General features: G+C 31.9%; 2 protein-coding genes across 2 annotated transcripts; both read right to left on the bottom strand.

Annotated features, from left to right (window-relative positions):
• Positions 1 to 74: 74 nt before the first annotated feature.
• On the bottom strand, positions 75 to 719 carry LOC111398305 (agamous-like MADS-box protein AGL61). Its single transcript, XM_023025223.1, has one exon. It carries the CDS (start codon positions 717 to 719, stop codon positions 75 to 77), a length of 645 nt encoding a protein of 214 aa, XP_022880991.1.
• A 1,775-nt stretch (positions 720 to 2,494) lies between these two features.
• Positions 2,495 to 3,194, bottom strand: LOC111398304 (agamous-like MADS-box protein AGL62). Its single transcript, XM_023025222.1, has one exon. The coding sequence runs from the start codon at positions 3,146 to 3,148 to the stop codon at positions 2,495 to 2,497; it is 654 nt and encodes a 217-aa protein (XP_022880990.1). The 5' UTR covers positions 3,149 to 3,194.
• Positions 3,195 to 13,170: the final 9,976 nt, after the last annotated feature.

Here is a 13,170-nt window from a genome sequence, read left to right as displayed (position 1 = left end):
ATAGTAAATTGATCCCAAGTAAAAGCTAGTGAATTACAAGCCTAAATCTGGCATCAAAATAGAGAAAACAAGCATCAGAAGAAGCCATGACAATATCCAAAATTATCATTAACAGGACCCACGAACACCGGATTAGTTGGTTTACTCTCGTATTGATCGAAAATTCCGGTGCCAGTCCACACAAAATATGAAGACGGATTAGTCACTACTGACATGAACTTAGTAGCCTGAGTAGTCACAGTTTTCTTCAACTCCTCCATGGCATCCCTTAACTGTTTAAGTTCGTGTAGCCCTAGTTTATTGAAAGAGCCTTCCCACCCATAATGTTTGTGGCTATTTTTTCTCATATGATCCAATGTCTCACCTCTTTTTTTTGTAATTTCTAACTCATTAAGAATTTGTCCCAGTTGCAAATTGAGTTCACAAACACTGGCGTTCCTATGAGCCTCAAGAATCTGGAATGAATTAGGATTTGGAGAAGGATTTCGGGCAATAAATCTTTCAATTATGGGCTCGACATTAGGGTGACCAAAAGAGAACACTTTTCCAGCCGGAGAGAAGACTACAATGGCAATCTCAACACCGCAAAGCGTACAAAGTTCACTAGCCTTCTTGAAAAGTCCTGATCGTCGTTTGGAGAACGTAACTTGTAGGTGATTTTTTATCTCTATTTTAGCGATTTTGATTTTTTGACGACCCATGCTAAGTTTCTTGGCCATGGACAAAATTTTATTTGATTATACAAAGGGATTGGAAAATGCTTGATTTGCTTTCAAGATTTTGTGATAAGAAACTTTGGGATGAAACTCGTATGATTTATAGGGACTTCAACTTTGGCTAGTATCATTTTATTTGGTAGTTTTTTTTTTTTTTTACATTTTGCGCTTTTGATCACTTGATTTGGGAGTTAAAAAATCTTTATTTATTTAATGCATGTAATGTTCTCTTAGTTGGCATATTCACGATTAATTGACTATTTTGCATATATAAGTCAGCTTTAATTTGTGTGCAATAATTTTCTCAATTGTGACATTAATTGGTACAGCATTTCTACATTGTCAACCCAACTGTTATATTTTAATGATTCAAGAGAAGATGTGACAAAGATGAAACGTCTAACTCAACATTAATTAGATACTAATTTAGAGAAATATAAAGATGATTTGTTTCCTGTTGTAACATAAACTTATATATTGGGGGTACATGTAACCATAAGAAGCACACCAAGCTTGCTTAAGTCTTCAGAATATGCAAGTGATGTGTCTTTTACAACGGATAGGATCCATCATAATTGGTCATATTTTACACAACGTATAAATTTTTTTAGTAATGATATAAGGTTATTACGCAATCTGTTGTATTGAATAGTATATACCAATTATAATATTAAATTTCCATACATAGATAATATCATCTAAATGAATATCCAAAACAAGACAAAATAATATCATCTAAATAAATATCCATATGAATCGATATTCACGCATATAGAGTATGTAAATCCACTATGTAATTTGTTTCCAGTAACAAAGAATTTTGACAAGGCTTTTAAACTATTTCATATGCCTAGTTTACATGAAACACGAGCTCTATGGTGTAAGTTTAACACTGCAGTTTTGCTTAGGGCATGGAATTGACAATATTAAGATTTTAATTTCTTTTTGTTCGAGGTCAATTCACCTAGTTAAATGTACCATTTAATATGCTCTTTTTCCTTTCTCACTCTCACACCAACTGTAACTTCTCTTTGCTCTTTTCCATCTTCCAAAAAAAAAAGAGTAAAAAATACAATTTGATATGCCGCTTGAAATACACCAGTAAAGAGTCATCCCACGTGCAGGATAACCCATCAATTCTCAGCTCAAAGCATAACATATTCAAGTTGATTAGAAGAATATTAATGTACATAAAGTTCTTGAAATAAAGATCGTTAAATTATAACAAATATTGATCCTATGACAACTGCTAGATTGATTACAACAATAACTACAAGCAAAATCATGCCATCTTACGAGTGATTAAAGTAAACCAATTTTTTTTTTTTTGATACCCAGGTGTCAACTTTACAGCGACTAATCTTGGAGTCTACGATCCAGCCCCTCTTCACGCAGACCAGGTAATCCTGGTGTCTACGATCAATATGGCCTCATTCTTGATCTTACTTTCCTGAGTAAAACTGTGTTATCAATATTTGGATCTATTTATTCAAACATCGTTTTGAAATTAAATCCTGGAAAATTCACAGAACCAGTTTTCTCACAAGAAGAAAGAAAAAGAGATTTTCATGTTGTTTTCCTGATAGCCAAAAATCAAGCACCAAAACATTACAAAAGGCTAAATTGATTGATAAACATCATCTTGATATTGGTAAAAGACCAAGTACATTAAACTTATTTCAAACAATTTCAAATCATAATATAATTCCTTGAATATGTTTAGCGTGATAAAATCCCATTAACAAAATCAAGTAATATTGTGAATGGATTCACCACAATTAAAAGAATGGACGACCATATCCAAATGAATATCCATGAGGAGTCATCGAAAATCCAAGGCCAGGAATCTTAACATCAACATCAACCCCAACATTTCCTCTAGAACTCGATGCCCCAAGAACAGGCTGCAAAGAGTTCGATGCCTCCACAATGAGCCTCTCCACCTGATTAGCCACATTCTTCTTGAGCTCCTCCATTGCCCCCTTCAGTTGCTCGAGCTCTTCCAAGCGAAGCTCATTAAATGGCGCCTCCCACCAGCACGTCCCTTGACTGGCTTTCCTAATCCTGGTTAACTCTTCGCTGCACTTTTTCTCTGATTCCAACTGGCTGAGAATGTTGGTCAGTTGCATGTTGAGTTCCTGGACACTAGCATTCCGGTGAGCCTCCATAAGTTGCATCATGCTGGAACTCGGTGTACTGTTTCTCATCATGTAACGATCCACAATGGACTCGACACACGGGTGGCCAAAAGAGAATACCTTTTTGCCCGGAGAAAACACGATTATAGCAATTTCAGCACCGCAAAGTGTACTAAGTTCACTGGCCTTTTTAAAGAGACCAGAGCGTCGTTTTGAGAAGGTAACAAGGAGATTGCTTTCTTTTGACATTTTTGCCATCTCTATCTTTTGGCGTCCCCTGCTCTTTCTTGTCATAGCTACTGGCCTTCAACTATGAGACAAAAATTTCGGGAGATCTAGAATTAGAACAGATGGTTTCATCCACACAAACGTGAGCGCTTATATAAAGGGTTCGCTCTTATGCATAATTAATAATAGAAGTATTCCATAAGCATCGGCATATTTTCTTCCTTATAAATCAAATCTTCCTTATCAGTGTGTAGGCTCCTATTACATATCTGGTCACGTGGCATCATATCAAATAATATCTGACTAATTAGGTTCGAGAAAAAACTCACATGAAAAATCAGAGTCCTCTTTTTGTACATTATGATTTACAAATTTATGCTTCACATATATTATATCTGATTGAATAATACTATTTGCACATTATGATTTAAAAATTTATTTACGGAATGATGATGTGAATTATATCAAGCGACTCCTCTTTTTTTTTTCCTTCTGTCTTTTGTTTTTTCTCTCTCTTCTATGTCATTGTTCTGTGCATCGATCTGTAAATCATAATGTACAAATAACATTGCTTTTATGAATTTGGGTGGAGGGTTTGGAGGTATTCAAGATAGAAAGTAAATTTGGAATTAGCAGATTATTTTCTTAGAAACAAAATCAATGGACAGTACTTTTGTAATTATGTAAAAAATAGGGGATATAATATATGTGGAGCATAATTTCCTCAATTTATTTTCACCAAGTCCATTTGATCTACCACTAAATCTAATGTAAAATTCAGAAAGTAAGCCCATGTTTGGTTAAATCTGATTTTAATCTAAGTGAAAGTCAAACAATCAATATTAACCACATTTTTCATGGGTCCTACAACATTTCAACCACACATTTCAAAAATTTATATCACAATATACTAAAAAATCTAATTTTAGTCTCATCAAACATCCTCTAAATCTTTTAACGTGACATCAAGCCACGCTAATGTCACCTATACGTCTTCTAATTTATTTCATTAGAGTCATGTCGTTTTTATGAATCGAAATTCAATTATGTCTATGCAAAACTTGCCACATTGTCAAAGTCATAATTTTCTTATAATCCTCTATAGATACAACCTCGATTTGTTAAGTTATAGTCTCATTATTTACAATGTCCATTCTAGGGTGACTACACATCCATATTAGCATCCATTCTTTTAGTTATGATGTATTATGGACATTTTGTTTGTTAACTTTCCAACACTCAGTCCCATAATCATCTAATAACTTAAAATCCGTCAAATACTTTTTATTTGTTTGCTAACTCTAACTCAATACATTACATAATTTTCAAGTCCTCATTCCTTGTTAATAGTCGACCAAATAATCTATTTTTGGGCAAATATTTTTATGTAATTTCTCTTAAGTATGCAAAGCTTAAAACTTTTAGATTCAAAATTGTATATACAGTGTTGAAAATAATATTTAAATGATATACATGTGCTTGCTCTTAATAGCTTAATTATTTAAATCAAGCGATTCTACATTATGTTAAATCAAGTAGATAAAGATCATATGTTCAAGTCTTATTGTCACACATTTGACTTAGCACGTATTAATCTTTAACGAAAAAATGAACTCCATCTAATCATGTTTTATTCAAGTCTCAATGTCGCAAGGTTCTCACCATGCATTTGACATGCAAACCATTCACAAGTAAAAATGTTCGGTGAGGAGTAAACAAGTAGTAACAAAATTATATTTGTCTAAATCCAAAGTGCCTAAATAAATATTAACAAATAGTGAACTAAACAAATAGTAAAAGTGGTCACGAAAGAAATAAATTCACTACAAATATCCGAAGATTTTTCACTCTTAAGTTTAGGTTTCATTATGCGCTTCTAATATTACTTTTAATGGATGGTTATGCTTTTTATTAAAGTTGTGGGAGAATGACGCTGTGTTGTAATTGTATGATTGAAAACATATAATTACACAAAAAAAAAAAAATTCACAAAAGTATCTTATTAACTACTCATGGTTAATAAGATTAGTCTTATACTATATGACAAATATTTGCTAATTCTTGAAACGGCGATGTCGAGTTATCAAAAATTTAAAATAAATAAATAAATATGACTTTATATATATCAACATTAGTAGCTGATTTGAGTGATATAATACTATCAGCAAAGAGTCTATTGAACTTGAATACGTGTATAAAATCATAAGAAATGGATATATTGATATATTTATATTTGACTAAGAACTCCTGGATCAAAATCATATTTTTGTGTGGAACACTATTTCTCGAATTAAGCAACACAAAATTTTAGCAAATGTGCTCATTTGGGCTTTCAGTGGTAGGTTCTTAATGTAAGTATTATGCTCTAAGTCCAATTAATTTAAATTGTAAACACTTTTAATATATTGAATGAATTTATTTTTGCAAGATCTATTATTTATTTGAATTAATATTCGAATAAATTATATTAAACAATAGAGTCTGTAAATTTAAGTCTTATTTGTTAATCACAAGTAGTTGTGATTAATGAGATATGACCATCACACGTTACATTTTTTATTTGTAGAGTAAGTAGCTGATCTCACAAGCTGAAGTATAGCGACACTTAAATGAACATGTGAATATTTTGTTATAGAACAAAATATTGAAGATTTCACATGGATAACAATCTGAATGCCAGTGGTTAATCTCTAACATTCAAGAGTGAAATTGGTTTTTCAACTTGAAGTCATCATAGTGCCTTATATGAGGGTAGTCATTCTTCGGTGATGTTGGGTGTTGCTATGCAAATGATCGCTAATACGTAGCTTTCGGGGTTGTCAATAATAATATAAAATTTGTGAATTATCAATAGTTGATTCGTTACTCGTAGATAGTAAGAGAATATAATCTACATTTCATTCAGTTAAGTTGATAATTAAATCTTTGACCAAAGTGTATTCAGAAGTCGAAAAAGGAATTTTCGACTTACATCGAGTTAATGGTGAAATGAAAGATATGATCGATAATTGAGATTGATATATATCCATATCTCGTAATTGATCGGATTATATTGATGAGAAGATTATAATTTTACGGTAAACGAATAAGTTTGATTTTTAAAATGCCATGAGACATTTTTCGTCACAAGTATTGCTTTGACACATAGTTAGATGTCAATTTGAGATGACGAATGTGAATTAATGATAAATTAGAAGGGGTATTTTAATTTATCGATTAATTTATTGATTTGATTATATCAAATAATAATTCACGTCGTTAGGCATCATGATTGAGAACCTAAAGGATCATACACAAAAGTAGAACTAAAAGAATGAGATTTACGAATTAATTAATTGGATTGTTTGTTAATAGTCTAGAATTAATTAATTTATGGACCAAATTTGATTAATTGGATCAATTAAATATGAGACCAAATTAAATTTAATAGATGGGCCAAATCAACTTGGACTTATATTAACAGGTTGCTAGAGTTTGAAAAAGAGGAAATTAGGCCCATTACTTTAAAAAAATAACAAATTAGATTTATACCTACAAAGATTAAAACATTCCCCTACCGTATTTAATATGTTCATTTCCTTCTTCCACGTCATAATTAACATCTGCAGATCCCTCTCCAGTCAACACCAGAACCTCAACCACTACACCCTCATCTCCAGTTGCTAGAGTTTGAAAAAGAGGAAATTAGGCCCATTACTTTTAAAAAATAACAAATTAGATTTATACCTACAAAGATTAAAACATTCCCCTACCGTATTTAATATGTTCATTTCCTTCTTCCACGTCATAATTAACATCTGCAGATCCCTCTCCAGTCAACACCAGAACCTCAACCACTACACCCTCATCTCCATTTTTCTTAACATCATCTCCAATTTTCTTTCTTTGACCTAAATTTGATCAATTCCTCATTCTTCCAGTTCTTTACATGCTTTCTTATACGTTTTCTCTATCTCTTTCTTGCTACAGTGGTGGTGGCGGAGATGGTGCTTTTGACGATTGGAAGGCCCCTCCGAGTCTTTAAGAGAAAATAAGCAATGGCGATTGCACTGCGTAGGTTCATCTCTGCCTCTCTTTCCCTTAACCGTGGTTGCCACAACTTCGCTGTCATGTACTACCTCCAACTTCACTGCCACCAATGGTCCTGAGGTCTCTTTCTTGCTACAGTGGTGGTGGCGGAGATGGTTCTTTTGACGATTGGAAGGCCCCTCCGAGTCTTTAAGAGAAAATAAGCAATGGCGATTGCACTGCGTAGGTTCATCTCTGCCTCTCTTTCCCTTAACCGTGGTTGCCACAACTTCGCTGTCATGTACTACCTCCAACTTCACTGCCACCAATGGTCCTGAGTATTTCTGGAGCGAGGATGAGGATGTTGTGCTCTAACTCAAGTAAAGCCCACCAATTTCAGGATTGAGATAATGATTTCGAAGAAATGTGGGAAAGGGGCTGAATTTTGGGAGTTTAGGTGGTGGATTGTATGAATTATGTGCCATCTAGCCTGGATAGCGTGTCACTAGAATTCAATCGTTCATAGGGATTTGAAGTTTAAAGCCTTCCAATTTCATAATCTTGACAGCTGGGTTTCTCTAAGCTTGTTGTATTTGACAAATTTATGATAATAAAGTATATGAATGTATATATAAAAGTTTTTGATGCAAGGAATAAAAATTATGTTATGTAAACAGACCCTTCCATTTAGATTCTTCTTCTTGTAATTTGCAACAATAGACAAGTTCTACATCAGGTGGTGCTGTAATTGATGAATTCTAGAGAGAAGTTCTTTTTAACAAATTTATGATAATAAAGTATATGAATGTATATATAAAAGTTTTCTGATGCAAGGAATAAAAATTATGTTATGTAAACAGACCCTTCCATTTAGATTCTTCTTCTTGTAATTTGCAACAATAGACAAGTTCTATATCAGGTGGTGCTGTAATTGATGAATTCTAGAGAGAAGTTCTTACTTACAAGCAGTGGGAAAATACTACTCTATAGATCTTGTGTTCTTAGGATTTCAACAACTTGTTTCTAGTACCCGATTTCACCATTTCTTGATTGAGCATTGAATTTGTATAAAATTGACTCAGTTGGAGATCAATGGGTTCGCTAAATTGGTAGATGAAGATTGCAGTGAATTGACTTAAAGACGCTTAGCGTTCCAATTGGTGTTTTATTGGTGAACTGACTTAAAAATGCTTGGCGCTAAATGGAGAAAAGGAGTGATGATTTTTGTGTCATTTTTTTTTAACGTAATTTTATTGAATTGATTCCAATGTTTTAATTTGTGCTTTATCATTTTTTTGAGTGTTTGTAATGTTTTTGAATTTTTCTCACCTTTTTTAGTGTTTGTTACCTTTTTTCTCACTTTCTTGAAATTTCTGTTACTTTTTTGATTAACAAACATCACTTTTTAAATAAAAGTGACATAATTGTCACTTTTTAATAATAAAAAAAAAGTGACATTGTTCCACTTAATTTTACAGGTATTTTTTTATTTTTTTTGTCATTTTCTTAAAATATTTTGTCACTTTTTTGAATGGCAAACATAACTTTTTAATAAAAGAGACATTATAAGTGACACTTAATTTAAAAAAGTGATATCATGTCACTTTTTTAAGAAAGTAACATTATGACATTTTTTAATAAAAAAGTGATATTAAAAAGTGACAACTATATCACTTTCTTGAAATTTCTGTCACTTTTTTGAATTTTTGTTGTTTTTTTAGTATTTTTCACATTTTTTGAAATTTTGATACTTTTTTTTTTAGTATTTGTCAATTTTTTTAGTCGTCTTCTTGAAATTTTCATCACTTTTTTTAATGATAAATATCACTTTTTAATAAAAGTGACATTGTATAACACTTTTAAAGAAATGAAATTAAACTTTTAAAAGTGACGTTGTGTCACTTTTTAAGAAAAAGAGACACATTATTTATAAAAAAGTTACATTGTGTCACTTTTTTTTTTTTTAATTTTACTTCAAAAAGCTTTTCATATGATTTTTGAAAAGACCCTTAATTTTAAGGGTATTTTTGTAAGTTGCCCTTTGAAAAATCCATAGAGAGTACAATTCATATTCTTTCTAGCATGAATAAAAGAAAACTTAGTTCTCTCAATCCTATTCCCTGTATGAATTTCCATTGGAGCTGAACAATTGTACAGCTGAAGATTGCAGATCAGAAGCATTCTTCAAATAATTCATCAAAGGTATAATTCTGTATCATAGTTTCTCTCTAAGCTCGAAAAAGATCTTTAGTGAAAATTTAAAATTTTGTTTGAGTTTCACCGTGCATGTTAAATAAATTCCCAACACTTAATTCGATGGAAATATATTTTTTGAAGAGACAAAATGCTTAGCAAAGAGGTGAAAATAATGGTTGTTTTTACGACTTTCTTCTCTTTCTTCTAGATTTTTTTTTTTGGGTTCAAAGATAAATATATTATTGCATGTTAAAATAAATATTCATTTAGTTTTAAGTCCAACTGCAAAATTGTAGTAGCAACATGGATAAAGAAGCAAAGGAATATGAAATTGTTCTTACTCACCAACAGCTCCCACTCGAACGTGTATCGTCAACACTTCCATTAGCTGTAGGTGTCAGCTTTGTATCCTTGGTTGGTGTTAACATGCACCGCGCTACCTCTGCATCTCGATCGACATCCTTCCCATTCTTGGGCATTTATAATGATTCCACTGCTTTTGGCATTCTTTGAGGATATATATCAACATAATTTCAAGAATTCATACTTCTGAAGTTGGATTTCACTGTTGCTAAGCCACATTGCCCTACCCCTACCCCTACCTTACCCATCATGTTGGAAGGTTTTGTTGCTGTAAGCTAAAATTAATCATAAAAAAGGTAATAGTTTTCACTAAAGTTCATTGAGTTTTCTCTGGGTTCCATTGGGAATGGGAAATTAAAGAATAATTTGGAGAGAATTTGTTGGACTGGCTTGGCTAAGTTCATGTAAGATTCTACCCAGATTTTTTGGATTTTTGTAGTCTTATATATCCAGGCTAATCGGTGAAGTTTGAGAGTACACAAACCTTACGGATCCGAAAGGTAGGTTACTCTTTTCTGTGTGAATGTTTCTAGTGATTTATTTATATAAAAAATGATTATCAAATTGGATGCAGATAAAAAATAGGAGAAAGGAAAGGCCAAAGTAGATGATGAAGAAGTTACTTTTCAACGTATGGTCGCCAAGGTTAGCAAATCCTGTCTACTTCTTTTTCCAAGCCCCTAGATATGGAAAGTAAAAATATTACTTTTATAGTGAATTTTGGCATCATGTTTCTGTAATAATTTAAAGAAATTTTAATTGATTATGTTCCTAAGCTTACTTTTCATTTTCATTTTATGCACCTTTGGATGACTTGTAAGAATTCCAATCAGTAGGTAATGATTTTGGGGGGTTTGTTTGTTGTATTTTTCAGATCGTGGTGGTGGTGGTGGTGATGGTCGTTGATGCAGGTGGTGGTATGTGTGTTGATTTCTGTGATTTGTGTGGTGGTGCTGGAGATCGATGTTGTGAGATGGGTGGTGGACACAGGTGGTGATGGTAGTCACAGATGATTTGATTGTTTGTGATCAAGAAATTGGAGTATGTGACCAACTATTTAATCTTCTATAACCAACTATTCAGTGTGAGATAAAAAATTAATAATCTGTGATCAAGCAATTTGATCTCGAAATAATCTGTGACTTGTAAATTTTTTATTTGTGACCTCGAAATAAACTGTGACTAATTAATTCGATGATATATGACCAGTAAATAAATATGTGACCAATAATTATAAATTCGTGACCATTAATCGTGTAACTGTGATTTTATTATATTTAATTAATAAATATTTTCAATTAATTATACTGATATCTGAATTTTGAATTTTTAAACTTTATACCTGGTTTGTGAATTAATGTAAACAATACACCTGAATTATGAATTTTCCCCTTTTGGTTATTGTATTGAAAAGAAAACTACTTCTGAATATTTCATGTTTAAGGGCAAAAATGTTGAATCCTTGCATCTATATAGGCTTGGGTTCTCCAATCTCATTGGCTAGCTTTTGGGTATGGCTCTCCCAAGTTCTATAACAATTGTGTGGTGTTTTACACAATTTGAGAGTTAGCAATGGTGGCAACTTCCACTTTGAAGGCGACAACCACCATCTTGGTGCACCTCTCCTCACCACCAAATCCACCGACTTCTCTACCTTGGGCTTTTATATTTTCTTGTTCTATAGAAAAATTCAAGGTGCTAGATCTAAGTCTTTTTGTTTAAGCTGATTAATTTTACAATTTGTGCTCAATGTTTTGTTGAATTACGAAAGTTGGTAGTGTTTCATAGGATTTTAGTTGGATAAAGGTACCACTTCGATGTCCACCAGCCTAATTTTTCTTAGTCATAACTTAGCGGGAAAAAAAACTTATTCATTACTGGGTTTCAGTTTCGCTTTACTTAATTGATGCTTTGGAACATCCTAATTCACTTGAGGTATGCTAAAAATAGTTTTTTTTTTTTTTTTTCCAATATTTTGATTCTGCTTTGAAAAGCTATTTCTTGATATGTGAGCATCAATTTTTATGCTTTGCAGCCTATCTGGAGGACTCCACTAGCATGCAAGCCACGCTATAACATTTGAGCAATATCCATTTTCAAGTAACTATGTAATGCATATCTTAAAATCTAAGTACGGACCATAATTGGAAATGAAAGCAGTAAGAACGAGATCAACATAATTCTTATTCTCAGATCTTTTATATGATTCAACTCTATACAGATAAATTATCACCACAAAAAGCAAATTTGTTTATAAATAAAATGGATTCTCTTTGGATTTCACACTTCTTGAATGAAAAGGAAAAGGGAAATTCAGAACATTTGGACTGTGATATCTCCTAAAATTCATAGTTCCGAAAACTCGAAACTTTTGGCCTATAGTATCTTGTATAAATCCAAAATATTAGAAATGTTAGACATCTGTTATTTATGTGTGATAAGAATTAAGGAGATAGGTAGATGTTATGGTATCTTGTTAAAATATAACTAAGAAAATATTTTGCAAACAAAATCAAAGATAATTATTTATAGCGGTGAAAATTTGAGTTTTTAAATTGATTTTCATGTTACTAGACTAATTCAGGACATCTTTTGTTAAGCTTCCAAGATTGAGCTTTTTTGTTCATCTTTTGGAATTAATTGGTGATTGTAGGTTTTTAGTCAAGAATGCTTGTTTGGTTTCATTGTTCTTGATTAATCTTCAGCTTCGATTGGTATTCTTGATTTTGGATTTTTTCAATAGTAAGCAAAAAGAAAGAACATTTTTGTTATTCTTATTATAGGTTCTAATTTATTGTATCTATTTAATAAGTTAAACCATGTGATATTACCAATTTGTTTCTATGCATAGCTGAAAAACCATTTAATTTCTTTCCTCATATAGCCTATTACTAAATAGTATTTGATCCTTTTTTTACTTAGATTACACTTTAACAATATGAATTTTAGCTGACTTCCATGAAGTAAGATCTTATTATTGTCTTCTAATGTAATTGTTATATATTTTATGTGTTTGATGTCAGAGTTTCTCACCGAAATTTTAGGGACTACATCAAATTTTGTGATTAGTAAACCCGATCTTTAATTTAAGCAACCCCCTTTCTTGCAATTTCTTAGAGAAGCTAAGGATATGGGTTTAGATCTTATGGCATTTTATTGAACAAAAAGAACAGATAATAACCAATATCATTTCTCTAATATTTTATATTCAATTTATGATTTTTAACAAGAAAACTTATATAGCTCTTGTAAGTGGTTTAGTATTTAGCACAATACTTCATATTTTGTAAATGTAATTTAGGTAAGACATCTTGCAGTTGTAGAAGGGTAGGTATTAATCAGGGTTGACATTATGAAAGAAAACAAAAATAATTATCCATTCTTTCTCTTCAATAAACATTACATACATACCAGTGAAAAAGTCAGCAAAACAAAAAAGTGGAGACGGGGAATTCACCATTAGATTTCAAGAATAAGAATTATTAGATTTCAAGAATAAGTCCTACATAGTCCTGAAGGTT

The sequence above is a fragment of the Olea europaea genome, chromosome 8 (assembly GCF_002742605.1).
Source record: "Olea europaea var. sylvestris chromosome 8, O_europaea_v1, whole genome shotgun sequence".
Classification (NCBI taxonomy): domain Eukaryota; kingdom Viridiplantae; phylum Streptophyta; class Magnoliopsida; order Lamiales; family Oleaceae; genus Olea; species Olea europaea.
This window is presented reverse-complemented; position numbering and strand designations above follow the sequence as displayed.

What these genes read in the sequence shown, in the direction of transcription:
- LOC111398305 (XM_023025223.1), bottom strand. Translation starts at nt 719, where the DNA reads ATGGCCAAGAAACTTAGCATGGGTCGTCAAAAAATCAAAATCGCTAAA.
- LOC111398304 (XM_023025222.1), bottom strand. Translation starts at nt 3,148, where the DNA reads ATGACAAGAAAGAGCAGGGGACGCCAAAAGATAGAGATGGCAAAAATG.